The 20,992-nt window shown below is 38.1% G+C and overlaps 2 protein-coding genes across 3 annotated transcripts in view; one reads left to right on the forward strand and one right to left on the reverse strand.

Moving 5' to 3' along the window:
• The window catches only part of PTPN2 (protein tyrosine phosphatase non-receptor type 2), a 29,723-nt gene extending 22,745 nt beyond the window's left edge, over nucleotides 1-6,978 (forward strand). The window contains exons 8-10 of one of the 2 annotated variants that reach the window (XM_030444066.1): nucleotides 475-665; nucleotides 1,996-2,097; nucleotides 6,617-6,978. In XM_030444066.1, the coding sequence (XP_030299926.1) occupies nucleotides 475-665; nucleotides 1,996-2,097; nucleotides 6,617-6,638 (315 nt within the window). In that variant the 3' untranslated portion in view covers nucleotides 6,639-6,978. Of the gene's footprint in view, nucleotides 1-474; nucleotides 666-1,995; nucleotides 3,107-6,616 lie in introns of those variants that run through there. The other variant, XM_030444065.1, reaches the window with a different exon arrangement.
• PSMG2 (proteasome assembly chaperone 2) overlaps nucleotides 1-20,992 on the reverse strand; it is a 23,091-nt gene continuing 2,099 nt past the window's right edge. Inside the window, exons 3-8 of the mRNA XM_008505512.2 lie at nucleotides 20,358-20,416; nucleotides 19,355-19,473; nucleotides 18,000-18,173; nucleotides 16,719-16,839; nucleotides 15,602-15,856; nucleotides 1-10 (exon numbers count right to left, since the gene is read on the reverse strand). Coding sequence (XP_008503734.1) covers nucleotides 15,764-15,856; nucleotides 16,719-16,839; nucleotides 18,000-18,173; nucleotides 19,355-19,473; nucleotides 20,358-20,416 — 566 coding nt within the window. The 3' untranslated portion in view covers nucleotides 1-10; nucleotides 15,602-15,763. The remainder of the gene's footprint in view (nucleotides 11-15,601; nucleotides 15,857-16,718; nucleotides 16,840-17,999; nucleotides 18,174-19,354; nucleotides 19,474-20,357; nucleotides 20,417-20,992) is intronic.

Below are 20,992 nucleotides of genomic sequence, written 5' to 3' on the forward strand. Positions count from 1 at the left end.
GGAGGTTTCCCTGCCCATGGCAGGGAGGGGTTGAACTAGATGACCTTCACAGTCCCTTTCATCTCAAACTACTCTAATTGAAGTGGAAAGATTGAAGTTTTCATTTCTATAAAATTCCTTTGTGATAAAGGGAAGTTAATATTGCTTCAGCAATGTAGTATGATAGGTTACAGGACAGTGTAGGGATGTAGGACAGGAGAAGGAAATGAGAAAGTTCTGAACAGTGCAGGACTATACACGACAAGTTGCTTCCATATTGTGGAGCATTCACAGTAGCATCATCCTGGAGAAATATGAGAAAACATCACTGCTGGAGAAGGTGCATCTTTACCCAACCTTATCTATCAGTTTGTTGAGATTTTTTTGATCTGTTAGTTCTTTTAATCTATTTCTGACTGTTCTGTTGGAAGACATCTTGGGCAAAGAAGGCCTTCAGTGTTAGGGGAGTGTTTGAAATGTTTTTCTTGCTTACAGAAACGGTGGAAGGAGCTGTCTAAAGAGGACCAAGCGCCAAGTTCTGAGCAGTCTCCTCCACATCCAACCAAAATAACCACAGAGAAGTACAATGGGAACAGCATAGGCCTGGAGAACAAAGATCAAATGGAGAAAAATAATACTGACCTGTCCACTAAAGTTCAAGATATCACAGATGAAAACATTGAAAGGTGAGCAAAATGAAGAAACTGCTTAGAAGGAAGATATGCTCTCTTAAAAGATTGAATTACTGTATGTCTTTCTGATCATAAGATACCTTTGAGATGTTTCTTCAAAGGGAAAGGACAGACGGTGTTGCACTGTCTGATTTAATTATTTTTTTAAAATACTGCTTCAGTTATTCCTTGTGATAAGATTTTACTATTTAAAGGTGAAGAGAGGAAAAATAGATGTCTCTAGTTGAAGCATCTAAACCTCATGCTTGAAAGTCTTTTCCTACAGACTGACATGAACTCCAATTCTACAGTGTGAATTTGGTCCTAGAAGTCCCCAACATAATTTGATACCGTAACTTAAATACTGTGCTAACTTCTGTTTGAAAAAACGTGGTACTTCAGAAACACTGAAGTTTTATCACCTGACACTTTCTGTATGGGTACTGATACCGTATCATTGTAGCCATATATAACCATGTTAATTCATGTTAAATTCAGCACTATTGATATATTTCTGTGGTTTAACTGTCATGGAAATTTATCAAACTTCCTCACAAGTACTAACGCCTCAGCTGTGAGCTGTTGTATTGGGAATTGCTACCTGAATTGCTGTGCCTTGAGGCACTGTGTCACTTGGGCCCTCCCAGGTGAGGGTAGAGTGTGAATCTGTAGCCAGACACCAGAAACTGGACTGGGTTGTGCTGAACTGTGCAACACATGGAGGCATTGGTGTCTGTCCCACAGGGCTGCAGTCTGAGGGCTTTGACGGAGTGATTTTCTGCATCAGTTACACTTCTTGTGAGGATGCTTTTGGAAGCAACTGGGAAGCCCTGATAGTAGTGTAAAAACACACAACTGATGTAGCCTGTGTCCTTGATCAAGATTTGGTTTGCAGCCTAAGATGGGCACCATGAAATCTGCATGCAGACACAAATAGCTTAGGATCAGTGTGTTAGTGAGGCTGGTGTGAACTCTGCAGTAGAGGCAGGCACTTGCATGCAGTTCCCTACATTGCTTTTAAAGGCAGCCACCAAACAAGACAGTGACAGGGGTGAAAGGCTAAGCTCCAGTAATTAAGATAATTCTGTTCCCTGTTGAACACATAAGTCAAGCCATACGTTCTCACCTACATCAGTGACTAACTTCATATGGCTTCACTGGCCTGAAGCTGTCCACATCAAAATTGCTAAGACAGAGTAAAGATCGCTCATTGAGATTTTATATACTGCTTCCATATTGTACTGGTGGGTTGGTTAAGTGTTGGGAGGAGGTTTGTACTAATATTTTAGTTGCCTTTTTTTCTTGTTCTACAATGTAAGGTTTACCTTTTCTTTTTTCCTTTCAGTGCTGTCCGAAAACGATTACGAGAGGATAGAAAAGCTAACACAGCACAGAAGCTGCAGCAGATGAAGCAGAAGCTAAATGAGACTGAAAGAAAAAGAAAAAGGTGGTTATATTGGAAACCTATTCTCACTAAGATTGGGTTTGGGACACTGATTTTAGTTGGCGCTTTTTCTTGCTGGAAAATATATTTTCAAGAACATTCCTTGTAAGTAGATAGTAAGTCTGTCTACTGCAGCAGCTAATTTTGCTGGAAGTTAATGACTAGGGGTGTCACTTTAAGCAGTAAACTCCTAACACCTGGAATGGGTACAGACTGTTACATACAATAGAGAAGTGATGTAAACTTGATCACATGTCAACATCTCAGGACTTTCCACTGCAGGTACTTATAAAAATGAACTGCTGCCCCCCAACAAAGTTGATGTTTTTTTGTTTATATCAGCAAGTATAAACTTGCTGCAACTGTTTATATACTTTTAAAAATGGTATTCTACCGGATCTTAAACAAACCCTGAACCACAGAGTTTTAGTTACTGAAGGCTGTCTGGATTTAAATTTACATGCCTGACATAAGCAATAAACAGTGTTGTATCATTTACATTATTAATGCAAAGAAATTATCCTTAAATGTGTGTAATGTGTAATGTACTAGTGACATGAACATAAACATTTTATATTCTTATGACCTAGGATAAATATATTTTATAATTGCATATTTAATCTTTTTGTAGTTCACTGTACTTTTAAAAGCTCAGTTTGTACAAATTTCTGATCAAAAAGAAATTGATTTTGAAATTAAATGTAATTATAATTTGTGCATGAAAATAATAGTGCAACCATTCCCCATATTTTGACTCTCAAATTTATGATGTGAGCAGCTAGGGGTCTGATGAAGCACTTACCTATTTCTACTCTGTTAATTTGCATTCCTTATTTATTTTTTTGTAGTTGTCATTATTTAAGTAAGGCTTGGAAAATTTTTTTAAGGCTTTTGAGAACTTAGCCCCCCCTGAAAAGCATATTGTAAAGTTGATTAATGTATTCAGACTTCAACTGGTATTTGAAGGCCGACATTGTTAAAGTTCTGACATTCCATTAAATGTGAAACATTGTTTTGTGTGTCTATAGATTTTAATTGCTAGAAAGAATAAAATCTATTCATCAGTACTAGGTGTAGAAAATGAAACTGTAGTTAGACTTCCAAGGGTGGTATTAGCAGAAAAGAAATGTTGGTAGTGTTGTTCTGTAACCAGTATGCTGAGCTATGGAAACCACTTCCATAACTTCAGGAAGTTCAGAACTGCATTTTGGGTTCCCCAGCCCCTACCAGAGGCACAACTTAAAACACTTCCTGACCAGTACTTTGGGAGTACCTCTGCTGCAGTCACTTTAAGGTTATGGAGTTGAACGATAACACTTTCTAAAATAGCAAGTAAATACAAATAACTTTCTCTGATTTCTGTCTTTTAAATTCTCTTTGAATACAGAGATTTTATGTGGCTTTATGTAGCTTGCTGTCATCCAAGTTGAGGCCTAGTAATTGACAGTACTGGACTGCACTTTGAAACCTGGATTTTATTTATTCAAGCATTTCCTTGTTGGACGACTTCAGAGAAGTCGTCTTTTCTCTCTCTGTTTTTCTAGCTTGGTAGTTTTTTGTTGGATGTGGGGGTTTGGGTGTGGTTTCTTCCTCCCTCCCCCTTTGGTCCTTTTGTAAAACACCATTTGGATTGAATGCTGAAAAATACTGAAAGAGCTAGCTAGTTACTTTGCTCCTTATCCAAAGGAATTTACTTGAAAAGTTTCCAGTCTGTTCAAGCTTAGTAGTAGCGTACCAGGCACGGGGCCCAAATACTCTGATGTTTACTATGCAAAGCTGAGTTTATGCTTTGAAATTCTCCTTTTGCAATAGCTAATACTATTTTGGACTGTGATGTTTATATAGTAAACAAATGCCTAAGGATCCAGATCAGCAAAACAAGTGTAGTTTCCTGTAATGTATGGTTCTGAATTTGGGAAACTGTGCCAATAAATCAGTGCAGTTTGTGCTGTGGCATTGTTAACCAACTGTGCAGCTCTAATAGCAAAAAGACTTACTGATGGTTGCGACACAGTACAGGCAGGCAGCTTATGTATTCAAGACATTTCATCATTTTTACTGTGGTAGAAGATGGTTCTTTTAAATTGGGAAGGCAGGTTTTTCAGTGTCAGCTGTAACTGATAGTAGGTATAAATGTACGTGCCTTACAAAAGATACCCTGGTTGTGGAAAAACACATGGAATGTAGTTGAATGCTTTTATAACAGAAATATTCCAGATTCTATTCCAAATACTTAAAAGCAGCCATGGAAAAAGTGCAGGTGAAAGCTTCACTGAAATCATACTGTCAATTACTGCTTTCTTTTTGCATGAGAGGGATTTCCTGGGCCACCAGTATCCTACAGACATTGAGCTCTCCCTGTGGCTTGTCAAGTTATCACTTGAGTTTTTCCCTGATTCCGTCTTCTGAATCCTGGCTTTTTTGTTCTCTCAACCCCAAGTGGGCATTCCTGTTTTCTGGGTGGGGCAGGGCAGGATGGGGCCAGCCATCTTACATCATGCACTTCTTGATGCAATAAAGCAGGACTTGCACACTAAGCAGTTGATCTGCAAAAATTTGGTTTGGTTCCATGATAGGATCGATTTTGAGAGTCTGGTTGTTAAGGACCAATAACCAATACAACTCTTCAGCAAAATAATTTGGTACAGTGAATTGTCCATGATGGTATGGGCATAAGAAAGGAAACTAAACATAGATGCCTTAGTACATTCCAGGAGATAATTTGGTTAAAACTCTTCTGTTGGGTCTGTTAATAATCCTTAGAAACCAAAATCTGTGGGAGGCTGGTTCTTTTCACTGCAGACTGAGCCTTTGTGGTAATTAGCTATTCTGTAGGATTTAAACTTGCAACAGTTTTGCACAACTTGAATGTTAAGAATACAGGCCAAAATGAAGAACTGTTGGTCCCAGTGACCTCTGCTGTAGGAAATGCTTAAAGAAAGAGGAAAACTGAAGGATGTGCCTTCTTGACCCCTCTCTCCTGCCCCCCACCCCAATTTCTGGCAAGCTTCTGACTGATCCTGTGCTGCTTCTGAGATTCTGTTGCACTCAATTTGAAGTGATGCTGTGTTGGGTTTTGTCCCTCTGTTCTGGAAACACATCAGTCAAAATATTTGATTTGTAGTGGACTTCCTTGAATTTGATTAAGCCATGTTTGACTCTCAGATGGACACTTCTGTACAAATCATGCACGTTTTTATAAAACAAAAAAATCACTTAACAAACATTTGGACCTCTGTTGCAAGGGGTTTGCAAAGTTGGCATTGGTCCTTCAGGTTTTCTGCTTGTGTTCTTGGTGCAGGGACATTCCACTTAGAGTGATGGTACATCTGTATTTTTCTTGAAATGTGTTAAGTAAAGTAATTGAATTCCACATGAAATAACAATTTGAAAAAGAAGTAATAACATATTTATTTTATGGACATAAGATGTTACAAGTGAAACAGCTTATTTTGTTCAGCCTTGAGTAAAATGGTTTACTGATACTAGTTTATATCCCACTGAAAAGGGAAGAGATGTAAATGTGTATGCATGTATGTGTGATTGGCTCGTGCAGGCAATTAAAAAGCCTGGGTAGCTTTAAGTTTAATGAATGTTAACCAGATTATTTAGTTTGCTGTTTAGTATTATAGTTAAACTTGAGTCACTAGAGGACTGCACAAGAAACTAAGTTAAAGAGGACAAAAGATTAAGTCTTCTGTATAGCCAAGTGGCTTAAGTCAGAGGACGAAATTTGCCAAGTTGAAATAACACACAGTAGTCTTCCTGGGCTTTTTTGTTTTCCCCCAGAGCTTTAGGTCAGTGTTTCATTTTTATGTACAAAAAATAAATGTGTTCAAAATTTCATCTCTGTCTGAGTCTTTATTTAAATTGGAAGGATAAATACTTTGAAGAATTTTTTTGGTTGCATTTTAACTGTTCAGAGAAAGCTGCTTTTCAAATCAGTGTAGCACTTGCAGAACTTGGATGTGTTTTACTTGTAGTAGCTTGGATACTTGGTGCTGTAAACACCCAGGTCTTCCCTGTGTTCCTCAAAGTAGAGCCTCACCTTCCCTAAGAGCAGAATGTCCCGTGTTTGGATGTGTTCCTCACTACAATGAACCTTTGCCTAGAAGCATTGATTCCCATGCTGCTGTCAGAACTGGCCTACAAAGACATGAGAGGTGTTAGTGTCACGAGGTGCAGCCTTCTGTTGTCCCACTAAGGGCCCAGAAGACTTCTTGTGGTTAAATGCACAATAAGTGCTTTGCTGGACTGAAACAATACTTAAAGCTCTCCCTCCAGCAAGTAGGTGTCTGACACTGTAATAAGGAAATACCTTCTGAAAAAGCAACAGCTTTCCAAGAGTGCTTGCTACAGGCAAGCAGCAGTTGGTAGTTGCTACAAGGAATGTGTGAGAAGCTGGTTGGTGTTTATAGTGAGCTACAAACCCACTGTTTGTTCTTAGTTTGGGTTTTTTTTGTTTTTTTTTTTCCCTACTGTCTACTGAATCGGTGACTTTCTTCTGCATTGTATGTCACAGGCCGAGACTGACTGACACCTAAGCCTTCAAGACTTGTGAATATTCTGCAGCTATAAACTGCAAATTATTGACATGCAAAGCCCTGAGACATGAACCCCTCTTCGGGAACAAAAAGTGAGGTCTGTTAAGTACCAAGAAGACCTCAGTTATCTGTTCACACCGTAAACTGCAGCGAGGGGATGAAGACCACCAGCAGCGCGCTACTTTGCAAAACAAAATAATTTGCCATCTTGTGTTTTTATAATGCCTGTATTAATGTAGAAAGATGTAAAAGAATTTAATTAGGAAATATTTTGTTTTGTACTGCCACTCTTACTGTATTTTTATACTTTTTGGCAGCATTAAATATTTTTTTAAATTGACGACGTGCTCTTGTGTGCGCATTATGTTAGGGAGAAACTGTTTAAAAGCCTGTTTTGCAGAAAAAGAAATGTTTTGCCTTAAGGTTTCCTGATAGCCTGTCTTAACTGGAAAATGGCAAAATGACTAGAATGTGTTTAATGCAAATACTTTCATTAATCTTAAATATTTTAGTTTGAGCTAGGAGGAGCTCTTGTACATTTCTTTTGTAATGCGCCATTAAGAATATTATTTTATTAATCCGACCAGTTGGTTTGGTAATCCTAATGTTTACTACTAAATATGCACAAAATGTATAGAGTCACTTTGTGACAAAGTGTTTTGGTGGTTTATAAAGAGGAAAGATGGGGAAAATCTGACCTCTCACTACCCACAGCCATAGACAATGAATGGGAGTTGAGGTGCAAAGCACCTCAAAGTCAATGGTGTCTAATTAAGCAGGGTTTGGATTGTGCCATCACAGTGTGCTGTACGAATGATACTTCACTTCATGTCTCTGGCCAGAGTTTCTCCCTGACACAATCTGAATAGTTGGATTGGGAAGGGGTAAACTGAAATCTGGTTTGGAGAGGAATTCTACTGGACTCAGCAGAGTTTCTAGCCCTGCACTTTCTGTAACAGAGCTGAGCTAAATTCTGTGCTTGCTGGTGTTCTCCAGCAGTTTCTGGTAAACCTTAATTCACAAAAAAAATTAGATTTAATACAGTTGTCAAAACAAGTATGTGATGGGGTTTTATATGCAGTTTGTACTTTGCATATTTTTGGAATGGGTTTTTGTACAAATCACACAGTTGCTGAAAGTAAAATGTGGAAGAAGGGGGGAAATCTAAGCTAGCTAAGGCTATTTTTGCTAAAATAAGCAGCAACCTGAATCTTCACAGAACTTGATTTTGAGGCTCGTTCATAAGCAGATATGTTCTGAGCTGAATTTCACTTGAAGGGGAAGCTGAACCAGGGGAATACTTAATGCTATTACTTGAGGTAAATATGTGCTTGACATCACCTTGAAATAGTCCAAATCACCAGTCTAGTTTGGCTAAATATTTTTCATTTCTTTAGGTGATTAGTATTGTTTTTCATCTATGTTGGAGAAGACGACAACATTGCAACTTGATTCAGCTTTCATTTTCAAGTTGGTGCAGTGTAGAGAAATGGAATGTTTATAATGAGAGATGAAGGTTTGCCAAAACCACTGCAATAAACCTTGTTTTTCTTGAATACAGGAACAGAGCCTGTTTGTACCACTTGATATGGCTTTTGGGATATGACTTCCAGCCATTCGTGCCTTTTACCTTCAACTTTGATTTCTCATTACTTTTGTTCTCGTTGAATTACAAGTAATAATAATAAGGTGAATGGCTACTGGAATTGCACGTATGCTTCGTTATTTTATGTGCTGTTCTCACAACTATCAAATATGCAACTAAATTGGTTTATCTTGGGTGTGGAGGGCTGAATGTACTTTGGCTCTCATTGCACAGTGGACTCTTCTAATCAAAATGCTTATTTCCTTGCTCTTCAAGTTTTTAAAATTTACTTCCCTTTACTGAGCTGCTGAACTAAATTTGGTGTCAAGCTAATTAGATTAATAGGTAAAGGGGATAAAGAGAGAGTGGTTCCAACACTGTGGCTTTTTCAGGTTTTATTGAAGGCTGCCTTGGGACAGTAGAAGTTTTGGCTTACTGGCCCAGCAGCTTCTGAGACGTCCATGTGTTTTGTTATTTCTATGCAAGGCTGCAATTCTTCCACTACTGGAATGTAGTGGGATGTAATTCTAAAGGTGAAAGAAGGGGTGGAGCTGCTTTCTGAAAGGCAGAGTAGGAGAGTAATAGATTTTCACATGAAAAAAAGTAATGATTTACTGGCTGCCAGTTTTTTCCCCCAAATTCAAGTGAAGTGTTGAGGAGAAATACTGGTTTTATTTTTGCTCATCTGCTTTGTTCTGCAGGGAGGTTTTGGTGTGCAGCAGGTAGGCTCGTGTGTCCTGAGGGCAGGCAGTGGAAGTGGTGGGCGATGGTTTTACCAACTTGTACTGTCAGGTCAAGGGCAGCTCCCATCTCCTTGTCCTGATACAGACTGAAAGGTCTAGGAAAACGAACCCTGGTACTTTTCCACAGGGAACAGGAAGGCCCTGAGGATACTCTGAATGAGTAGGAGCCAAGAGTACTGAGTGCTCCCCTTTTTCCCGCTCCTTCAGGTTTTACTCTGCTGTGCCTCTTAGCATCTATAGCTTGTTCCAAGATAACTCTCATGAGACAAAATGACACCTCCTTCATTGCTTTTGTCTTTCCCTCAAAAAAGTGTCCTTTTGCTATTTATACACCTCAAAGCAGCTTTTTAAAAGCTGTAAGGAATCCTTTAGTGCTTAACAGTGCTCAGCCCTGTCTTTTTTTTCCTCCACTCCTAGGTATTCCTTGCTGGTCACAAGTACAAAGAGCTTATCACCCTTGGCAAGGCTTTCAAATCTGTCACTGACATCTAATTTAACACAGGGTTCAGAATCAGCATACTCAAGTCAGGACTGGAATGTAGTTAGCTGGATATACACGTCCAGTAGGCAGTGAGTTAGGGATGAGGGGGGAAAGGGGAAAAGGGAGGGAAAAAGGAAAGCCTGAGGGAGAGCTTTCAAGTGTCAGTACAGAGCCTTGTCACCTTGCTCACACCAGTGCTTAACTCCTGTACTTGGACAGAGATCTTACAGTGCAGGACACCCACTGTCTCTGCAAAAGGATTGCACAAACATTCAGGTATCTGCATGCTGGACAATTAACAGAACAATTAGCTTCTTCAGAGAAGTTTCTGTCATTCAGCAGTTGGCCTGTGCCTCATAGTACAAGTGTTGGGAATAGAGAAAAGCAAAATCCTTTCTTCCCATCTGCCTCACAGCAATTTCTGCCCTTGTCTCAATTTTTCCAGCTCATTTTAGGCTTATCAGAGTTGCCCTGTGCTACACACAGCCTTTTGTCTGCACTCCCTGGCTGCAGTCACATTTGCACTTGCCAGCCTATTAGTCTGGTTACCTAAGGGAATGCCTAAAAATGTTTTGGCTAATCCTCACGTTCTAACCTTAGAAGTGCAACATCTTACATCCATGAGCTGCCATCACCTTCTGGTACTTTCTCCACTGTTGTCCCCCTCTCAGTTACGTAGTTTGAACTTCCTGTTGGTCAAGCACCACACAGTTTATTGAGTGTGGAACAGTACAGGCTTCTCTTCCCCTCAAATCTCCTGCGTATACCTCATATGGTATCCTCATTCTGCTCCTTGCTGTGAGCAAAACAAATTGTGTTGTATTTGGAGAGGAACCCATCAGGAATTGCCACCAGTTTTGAAAGCTCAGTGCCACTTCCCAATATTTTCTTGTATTTCCAAGTTCTTCCTGGTTTTAAAAAACGCTAGCTCTGCAGCTCTGTTGCTTTTTTATTATTATTATTTTTAAATTTTTTTTACAGCACTTGTAAAATAGCTTAAGTATATTTTTGTCTGTAAAATGTTTCTGTCTCACAACTTGTTCTGTTAAACCTCAAGACGCTCCTTGCAATTGTTTTGAAAGTGTCCTCTGACAATGGCAAAGATGCCTGAAGGCAGCCACCCAGCCTGTCATACAGGTGCTGGGTGATTGGTAGTTGTTGTTGCAGCATCAGATACCACAGTATGATCCAGAGTTCCAAGTTTTACTTTTCAAAGAAAGCACTATTCTGAGGAATCTTCCATTCTTTTTGTGCTACAGAGCTTATTTTTTTTTCACAATATGTTAAAAAAATGAAGATTGTGGCCTGTCTGGAATGGTCAAAGCTTCATCCTTATTGTGAGCACCTAGCTTGTAACTTAAGCTGGAGAACACATTTCTGCTGTACAGCAATCAGCAATCAGCTCCATCCTAATTTGAAGACAGAGCTATAGATTCATCCTTACAACCACAAAGAAGTGAGTAAAGGTAACTTGCTGGTTAAAGCCACCCCTCCAACAAAGAAAGGTGACATTGTCACTCCTGCGACCTTACACCTAAAGGACTCAGTAGTTTACCTCAGCTGTGTGCTGAGAATCTGTGTGCTCAGGGGGGAGCTGCTGGTAACAGTGTAACCCAGAAATCAGACACGCTGAGGAGATAAAAAGGCTGATGCAATTCTGAGCGTAGAGCTCATCATAAATTGAGAAAGCATGGAGCGATTTAGAAGACCTCAAGCAACAAAATCATAAGGACATTAAGCCTTTTAACTGCTTCCAAATATTAGATTTCATGCCTCATACTTCTAGTTAACAGCTGACAAGAAATGCCAATGATGGAAAACTCATGACCAGCATGGATATAAGTCAGTCCAACGAGTAACAGCAGAGAATAAGACCGACAAATTTTTATATAAATCTGTATTTTCCATTCCCTGCTTTTCTACAAATTTATTGCAGGAGGTAGGTGAAAAGGTCAAGAAGCTGTTAAAAACTATCTTAAGGGGGACAGGAAAGCTACCTTAACTAATGCTAATTAACTACACAATGCTCCTTTTAGGTTAAAATACATTACAGTGCTACTTCTTTTTAATCTTAGGGATCTTGCCATTCCATTCTAATTAGAAGCTTACTTGATGCCTCCACATGTGATGCATTCTCTTGGTGCCCTAACAGCTCTTCAAATGTTTAAGGACAGAAGGCAGACCAGGTGGTAGGGCAGGGTTTCCTCTGGAACCTGTGTTGCAGCCCTGGTTCCCCTTACCCTCGGCAGCAGGTTGTTAGTGTGGTGCCTGGCCACCGGCCCACCCTGCCTTTGAGCACACAGTCATGAGGGATTCCCAGCATGTCGATTTGGGAACACTTGGGAAGTGTTAAGGAATCTTGTTCAGTTTGCCCTCTCAAGATATTTATATTATAAGGACTGGTTTTGCTAAGAGGACAACAATTAAAATTACTATGTCTAAGCTATTTGAGGGAATATTTTAATGAGAAATTGTCCCTTTATCTTTCAAGGGGGGAAAAAAAAAATCAACTTCTGTGCCTCGGAAAAATTCTGAATACTTCCTTACTGTTGCTCTAGAAGCCTTGTTTTTCCTCCTCTAATTTTTATCACTGCTCTCCTTGTTCCAAGCCTATTTTTGATTAAGTTTAATCTACCACACCTGCTTTGATTTCCATTAATAGAGCTTTGCAGCTAAATACCTGCTGGACTGTAGCTTCCCAAATGCCACTGGGCATACACCAGATTGCATTCTGACTAATGCAACCAATTACTACAATATTTTCCTACTTGATAAACTTTCTGTGGATGCCCAAGCAATACTGCTCATTGCTCAAATAAGGTTTTACCCTTCTGCTTTGTTTTTTTAATTGCTCATTTAAATATGATAGTTGACTTCATTATGTCAAGCTTTTTCTTTAGTACCTTGTATATTTTAGAACTGTAAAATATATCCTGCATCTTGAACCAAGTTTCACGCCTGTGTCACACAGCTGCAGGGAACCCTGTCTGTGCCTGCTGTTTGTGTGTGTGCTACAAGTTATTTAAACAGCAAGGCTTCATGCAACTTAAGTCACTGCAAGGCAACACAGCTACTCTGCAAATTGTTTGTAGTGCTGAGCATCAGGTCGCACACCAGGTTGCAGATGGCAGACCTGTAAGTTTACTACAGTTCCCAGATGTTAGAATGATGCCACTTATGAAGAGGTCTAGGTGAAGCAGTTAATTTGATCCTAAGGGAACCAAGCAGTTAAGCAAAGCTAACAAAACAAAGCTTGTGATGATCACCATTTTAAAAACACACAACAAAAACCCCTGATAATCTTAAAAAACTTGTGCTGACTGAAAATTCCTTTTTTTCCCCACACCAACGTCCTATGATGGTTGGAAAAGCCTCATGGAGCACCCTAATGCACATATAATCCTTTCCAAATAGCCATGCTCCCTGAATAAGAAGCATGCAAGCTGTGGCTGAAGAGCCAGCTCTTGGGGAGGTGCTGTTCAATACCCTGCAAGTTAGTGTAGCAAAGGACACATTTTCAGGGCTTGTTCTTTATGGTCACTGTTGTTGCAATTTTCTGAGCCTTGCACAAATACAGGAATATTCCCATGCTCCTCTTGTAGAAGGACATGCACTAAGGCAACACAGAGGCAGGCACTCATCCTCTTCTTTCTGAAAAACTGTTTTCATTTCAGGAAAGCTTCAAGAAGGTACAGCTGATTTAAACAGCCATCTCCATCACGTGATTTTTGTTCAGTGAACAGAGCTCCACAAGTTAAATATTCTGCCCCTTTTAAAACCACCATGCTATGTAGCAGCTGTCAGTTCCAAGTATTCTTCTTACTCACATCCACCCACTCTTCTAAAAAAACCAGAATTTATGTGCTAAGATGAGTGTGTTTAAACTGCTAGGCCATTCTTTCATGACCTGTTGTCTAGTACATTAGTAAAACCCCAACTCAAATCATAGTCATTAGACCACGCAGAGACACCAATGCATGGAAAGAATAACTGAGTATCTCTTACAGCTTGATTCTAAGGTCAGCTTCTGGCTTTACTGGTAAATCTGACGCACTCTGCTGGCTTTCAGGACTAAAGCTGAAACTGGGAGCACAGGTTCAATTTCTTTCTTCTTAGGTGGTCAGATTATAATCTAAGGAAAATAAATACTGGCTTCCAGATTCAACAGTGCATAAGATGAAGCAAGGAGCTTTTTGTCTTTTATACAGCCCTATGTGCTTGAAGTTAAGAAGTGCTCCAGGTATTTACTGGTTCAAGGCAATAGTTTCCAACCAGCCTGGCAGATTCAGCTTTCTAAACTAACTGCATGGGCAAAGTACACTCATAACAGTTATCAAATGTCTCTGTGCTCACAACTCTCCAGTTACATGTCAAGTATTACACTGACAGAGATTCTGAGAATTCATCACAATGAAGGAGGGCATCACAAGAATACTTAGGTCATTAGTCTTTTTTCAAAAATGCAAAATTTCAATAAACAGTATCTGAAAGGACCTATATGAAGGCAGACTGCAAATGGCTTAGCCTCCCACTTGCCTATAGAAACTTAAGCTTCTTGTAAAACAATGACAAGACCATGAGCCAAAATAAATCCTTGAGCTTGGAGCAGTGTGATCTTTTCAGTCATGTTATTTGATTTAGCTTCTAGTAGCTTGCATACCTGGTGCATGAAAGCTGCTTTTTGTTCAGGTAAGTTTAGGCACATCAGTCATTCCCGAACACTTTAAATCTATTCATAGCTCAATATATGACACCATAAAACATAGCACATGAAATATGGCATCTTCATGTATTACTACTGTAAAAGCTTATTAATATGAGCAAAGGATTACTTTAAATTTCTATTACAGTGTTCAAAATTGTTGTTAATTCAATTCAGACCTTCCAATAGGCAAAAAAGCACAGCAGATTTAATTAAGTATTTACAAAGCATTTCCAGTTTTCCCAGTGCCAGCAGGAGTTAGTTCATGCTTGCTTTGTTCTACACAGATCTAGATTTGTGACTGATTCACATACACAATATTGCATTCAAGACTGCCTGCATTTTAAGATGCTATTGAAGGTATTTGGACATACAATTATATGAAGCATTTGCTCCACATATCAGTTCCCCAGCATTCAGTTTACCCTGCATTTGCAAAGCAGACTTCAGATTGCAAAACACTTAAATTTCTTAGTGTTTTGTGGAAGCAGAGTAACTGAGTATTTCTTCAAATACGAGCCCCCTGTGACAGGACTATTCACTATGATTCTTACCTCACAAACTTTCAAAAACCCAAAGATTGTTTGGGTGAGCAGTCACATTCACTGATAGTGGGACTGAGCTGTTCTTCTTTACCAAAAGGCACAAGCTTTCCAGCAAAGCTGTTTACTGAATCACCTACACCTTTTAACAGATCACTTCAGGACTGCTGCTGTTCCTTTCCTCATCATTTGTACTACTGGAATGACAATATTGTAAATAAAAAATTTTAAAAAATTCTACTTAGTAGACAAAAAATTAAAAATTATAGCCTCTATATACATCACACAATTAATAATCCATAAGCTATAAAACAGAAATTTTAAAGTTACTTATAAATAAGCTGTCACCAGACATTTCTAAAAGATCAAAAGTACCATTACAGACATTAATTTGCCACATGACTGATGTCTCAGACAGAGTCTATACAATATACAGCTACCAGATTGGCTGCTATCAGAGCAATGCTTTAATTCCTTTATATTTCAGAGCACTGTCACCAACCTAAAAGGCTTTATTCTAAGCATCTCTGAAGCCCATGGAAGCAGAATGGAAACTGTACAACAGAAGCAGACCAGAAAAGATAGACCTGGCTGACACATCTCTTGCAGTCTCCTCAGCTGAAGCTACTACAATGGCATTGGGAAAAGAAGGCAGAACTTGGCATTTTTGAACTTCAGTTACTATACCAGGAAGGTCTTGAAAAAAATCTAAGATCCACAGTTGACCTGGAAAAGTAGGGTTTTATCTTACTAGGAAAATCGATGTCTCCTCATCAGTCTAAAGTTCTCAACTTCTAAATGAAGATGTACCATAAGCTTTTCTGCAGCAGTAACAGCCAAATAAAGTTTCTTTTAAAAAAAAATTATTAGAAAAAAATGCAACCAATGTTTATTGAATAAACAACTGTACAAAATTTCCTTTAGCTACCCACACAGGTGAAAACAACTTTTCTTAAATAAAGAATTTATGTACACAATGAATTAACCTGATGGTGCTTGGCAATTACTATGTATTCTCCTTCCAGGAGGATGTTTGGAACTACACACGACTTACAGAACAATTCAAAACTGATCAGAAGAGTGCAGGTGGAAGACCACTGCCAAAAAGTAAGCGCCAGGAACTTGGTATTTTCCACTGTGAGGAAGTATCTGTGTAATTATTATCCTGCAACAAAAGCAAAATTACATAATTGGTATTTAAAACCAAAATAATTATTCTATCTCTGGCACATAAAATGGGCAGTGTTATATAATGCCCATAAAATAATGGGCAGTATTGCAAGTGTCCACATCACTGTTTCTTTAGAGAAGAAACACACTCTCGAGCACAGACCCTATGAGGAGAGGCTGAGGGAGCTGGGGGTGTTGAGGCTGGAGAAGAGGAGGCTCAGGGGAGACCTCATCACTCTCTACAACTCCCTGAAAGGAGGTTGGAGCCAGGGGGGGGTTGGGCTCTTTTCCCAGGCAACTCTCAGCAAGACAAGAGGGCAGGGTCTCAAGTTGTGCCAGGGGAGGTTTAGGTTGGACATTAGAAAGAATTTCTTTACCGAGAGGGTGATCAGACATTGGAATGGGCTGCCCAGGGAAGTAGTGGATTCTCCTTCCCTGGAGATATTTCCAAAGAGACTGGATGTGGCACTCAGTGCCATGGGCTGATAACTGCAGCAGTAGTGGATCAAGGGTTGGACTTGATGATCTCTGAGGTCCCTTCCAACCCAGCCAATTCTATGATTCTATGAAGAGTGCTGGAAGATCAAACTTAAATCAAGTTTTACACCATTTTCCCTTACACCTGTCAAACAAAGGAACTGGGGCCTAGGTTTGGTTTTTCAAGCAGGGAAATTTCAGTGAGATTTTAATCAAAATATATCTTTAATTTGGCAAGTCCTTGATGACCAAGGGGCAAAATGATAAAGACATGCGTCCTTAACTTCTCCAAAATTCAACTGAGTAACATTTTAATGTTATGAAGAAAAAATAAAGATATAGAATATAGAAGTTAGAACTTTAGATCAAACAGCACTTACTTCACATTTAATTAACTGCAGCCACTCATTAAGATAGTTAACAAGAGCAAATGCATCAGGGATGTTGTCACCTTCTGAGCAGAATTTCAGAAGAACTGCCATTTGGATTCCTTTCGAACAGCTGCAATAAAAATGAACAGGCATTTCTATTTCTTTTCTAAATCAAGAACAATTATATATTAAGAACAACAACAATCTGCTTATGTTTTTTTTAAAAAAAACAGCAACAAAAACAACAAACAAAACCCAAAACCAACCAAAAAGTAACAATCTATGTATATGTATAGAGATTATTTGTTTCTCTGCAGACTCACTGGCTGTATTTTCATACTTTGTTACCTTAGCCTTGAGTTTGTGGTTCCTTTAGTGAGGCAGGAATTCTGCATCACAGAAAAGCAACTTAGGGCCTCTTTTACTTACTTTGCATTTCTGCACTGATAAAGCATTTTAGATGACCCTTTGATACAATTAGACCTTATCTTTCTGTGTATTTAAAAAAATCGATTTTGCATGCTGCCTATCACAACCTTACTCACAAGATTCCTATTCTTCATTTCAATATTAAGATTTTTATTTTTTATTATTTATTTATTTTCCCTAAAGTTGTGGGATGTCTTTTCTTTTGCACTTGTATATTGTTTCCATACTGAAGTCAGTACAAAAGCAAGCATGATATTAGTAATTCTCTTGCTACTGGATGCAACAGTTTGGTTGTCAAAAAGAATACCTAAAAATAAAAGTGAATTTACCACCTGTCCCTTATAAACCAAACATCTTTTGCAGAATATTACAATCCAAAATTTGAAACTCAGACACTTTTGGCACAACTCCTGATGCACACACCTTTTAACACAGCACCACACCTAAGTGTTTTGTAACCCTGAATTCTTGACTCATTTAAGTGCTAGGATTATTTTTTTTCACAACTCATGAAGTAACTATTTGTCACGGAAGATGGTTTTAATTGAAGTATCACTGGCACAAAAATTTTAGTGGTTTTGAATTGTGTTTTGTATAAAATAAGATACCAGATTAGTCACATTCTTAGCCACAAAGGCTTCATAATTTTCCCTTAGCCCATACAGTTATATTTTGTCATATTTTAACCTTATGATGCATAATTCCCAATTTTTTTCCCTCTTAACTATTGGCTAGATCTATAAGTTCTATAGCTGTAAGACCTTTTTCTATGAAAAGACGGACTTTTCCTATAACATACTGGTTTATTTACTAAAAACAAGACATCTGACATCTTTCTGTTCCTCTCTTTAAATAACTAACCTCTCAGTAAACAATAGTTTTGTGATGCCACCTCCAGGAATGTGTAGAACTTTTTCTGTGTCATTTATTCCAGGGTAAGCTGCTACTTTTTCCATTTCTTTCCAGTTTAGCTCCTGCATAAGGCCTCCAACTGCCTTCTCAAGATCAGGTGTAAGTAGGTAGCGCAGTGGTGTCCTAGAAACAAATCAGGAATACATTCAATCTGGCAATAAAAGACACTGCAAATGTTATTACTTAGGACTGAAAGAACTTTAAAGCACTGAAGGATTCATTCACCTGCAGTGAAGAAACGCGCTGACATCCCCTTCCCTTCCTCCTCAAACCAAAGTTAAAAAATTGTCTGTTACTTCACAACATTACAAATTACTCACATTTCTGCCACAAACAGAAATAAGGTACCTTCTTTTTAGAAGCTCAAATAGCTGGCAAATGCCAGATATATAAGCTGATAACTAAGAGCACTGCTTACAGATGTTAAAATGATTTACAAATAAAATGTGCTTTTTCTTCCTAGAGATAGGAGGTGGTTAAATTAGGGTAAACTTGAGCTTAATGACTCTGCTATCAGAGAGTTATTCTGAGGTATTAAGGGAGGGGTGTTAAATCAAAACAACTTATGATTCAGACCACATAACATAACCATCAGTCCCTCTTATTTCATTCCATGTTAGGTGCCCACTCTGCAACAGAACATAAATATCACTGGTAACTATACCTGGGATGTTCACAGACCTAAACCTCTTTCAAGACCCTACACACGTATACAGCCTGGTTTTGCCTTTTGCAAAAATACTGATTTTTAAAAAAATGTGTTAAATCTCTGTTATGGTGTTCTCCATCAGTGAGTAATGGAGTAATACTTGTTTTTAAAGGGGTAATATCTAATAAAAATACATCTAATCTGAACCTCCCAACAAACAACTGTTAACTTTCTATTAAAAGGTGAAAAAAAATTACAAATTGCTGTATTACAGAAAACGTTCAAAATGCATGATTAGGAAGAGGTAAGAAACTAACAAATACTCTAATTATCTAGTAGCTAATCCCTGACTTTACTTGCAGCATTAAGACACAAGACATTAAGAAGTTAAAACTGAGGCTATGTTGCCTGAGAGGGCAGTCCAAATACAATTTACTTGTATCTTATTTTTTGCTCAGTACTTTCAACAGTAGTAACTAATGGTGTTCAGAGGCTAATTCTGAATGACATAATATTAATTATATTATTCGAAAAATTCAGAACCAATGTACAGGGCAAAGCAAAAGTATCCTGCCAAATGTACTTAGTAGAGGAAAATATGTCAGTTTATCAAAAAAACCAGAAAAATTAATCAGGTCTTTTAATGCAAACATACCCAAGAAGTTGCTCATCATTGCGCTGATAGGCATGGCTGCTAGACAGAAGAACAACTCTGGCACATTTGCTGCTTTCCACCCAAGAAAGCAGTGTTTGACAGAATGGCCTGTACTTGTTCTTTATGCAAAGAGAGAAGAGAAAAAAAGTGAAAATATCTTGCATCCCTAAAAAAAGCCATAGCCCAAAATACTAGGTATTACATAGAGTATTTACCAGTAATGTACATTTTTCTTCATATCTATTTATGTCTTTAACTTCAGAAAATTTTAAAAAGCAGAAGACTGCTCTGGTTATTTTACTTAATATAAAACTACACGTATAATGATAGAAGTTATCATTAGGACCATGCTCACAACAGCAATGCCATCTGTTTTATATTCCACTAATAGCTATAGAATAAGCTTTAGATTAAGATGGGATGGTATGATCATGTGAGGTTTTTCCACACTTTGAACTACTAAAAGCTGCAACAAAAATATTTTTCTGATGTGGTATTTTGCTTATTTAAATTACAGACAGTGTCCCTTAATTCTAAATAATTATTTTTCTTTACAGAAGAAATGCAGTATAAGTGAATACAGAACACTATGAAATAATTAACTTGGAGTGACACCAGAAATTAAGATATTAAAATAAAAGACAAACACACAAAGAAAGTAAATGTAAAGAAGAAAAAAAAAAACCCAAAGGGAAATGGACAAAACTAAAACCACTTTGTGTTTTCAAGGCTTTTTATAACTAAGTACCTATTTAGACTAAAATATAACAACATAGTTGAGATGCTGCCAGGATTTGAAAAGCAAAACAAAATCTCAACCTACAAGGAATGCAGAAAGCAGTTTTTGTTAGTTAACTTTGTTATCAACTTCAGGACATGCTATATCACAAAGCAGTAAAATATTTTGCTTTTTCCTCATTTTGCATACCTAGTCTTAAAATTTACCTAGGTCACTAGGTACCAATTGAACAGTGAAATAAGAACCATCAATGGCTTTACATACCTTTATAAAAGGTGATCTGATCTGCAGAACAACAAGTTTCTTTGAAGGTAAGGAATACACTAAAAAAAGAAATAATCAAGTTTTGTAAGAAGAAAGCACAAAAGAGACCTGGGTTTAGAAGTACTGAGGTTTATCCAATTTACTAACCTCAGGATAGTAAACCTTTCTGCTATCAATTCATACAGCAAAGTGAGACAATATCCAGTGTTAAAAATATGTATTTTTGTGTATTGTCTTCATTGGACTTGATTTCACTCGTCTTAAGTTCAAAAGACTAAATGAAGAAAAATATATGAAGATATGCCTCCTGTAATGATTCAGATAATCTTTTTGTGCAGCTTTGCAAACACAGGCAGATTATTTTGAGATTTTCATGATTTAAAAAGGAAAAAAAAAACAAACCCAAGCAACCTAAGAATTTTAAAGGGTAAGAAGAAGAAACACCACATAAGGAAAAAAGCAAACACTGGTGGGGAAGGAGGACAAGAGGATAAATATCTTTCTATACCAGAAACTCAGCTTACGTTCCAGAGTAAGCAAGCACGTGCTTCGTGTTGCTTTGGATTAAAAACACAGAGAGCTTTGGCTGCTCTGTAATATGACTGAAATTCAACATTTCTTAATGGTTGGGTATG

This window comes from Calypte anna, chromosome 2 (genome assembly GCF_003957555.1).
Source record: "Calypte anna isolate BGI_N300 chromosome 2, bCalAnn1_v1.p, whole genome shotgun sequence".
Classification (NCBI taxonomy): domain Eukaryota; kingdom Metazoa; phylum Chordata; class Aves; order Apodiformes; family Trochilidae; genus Calypte; species Calypte anna.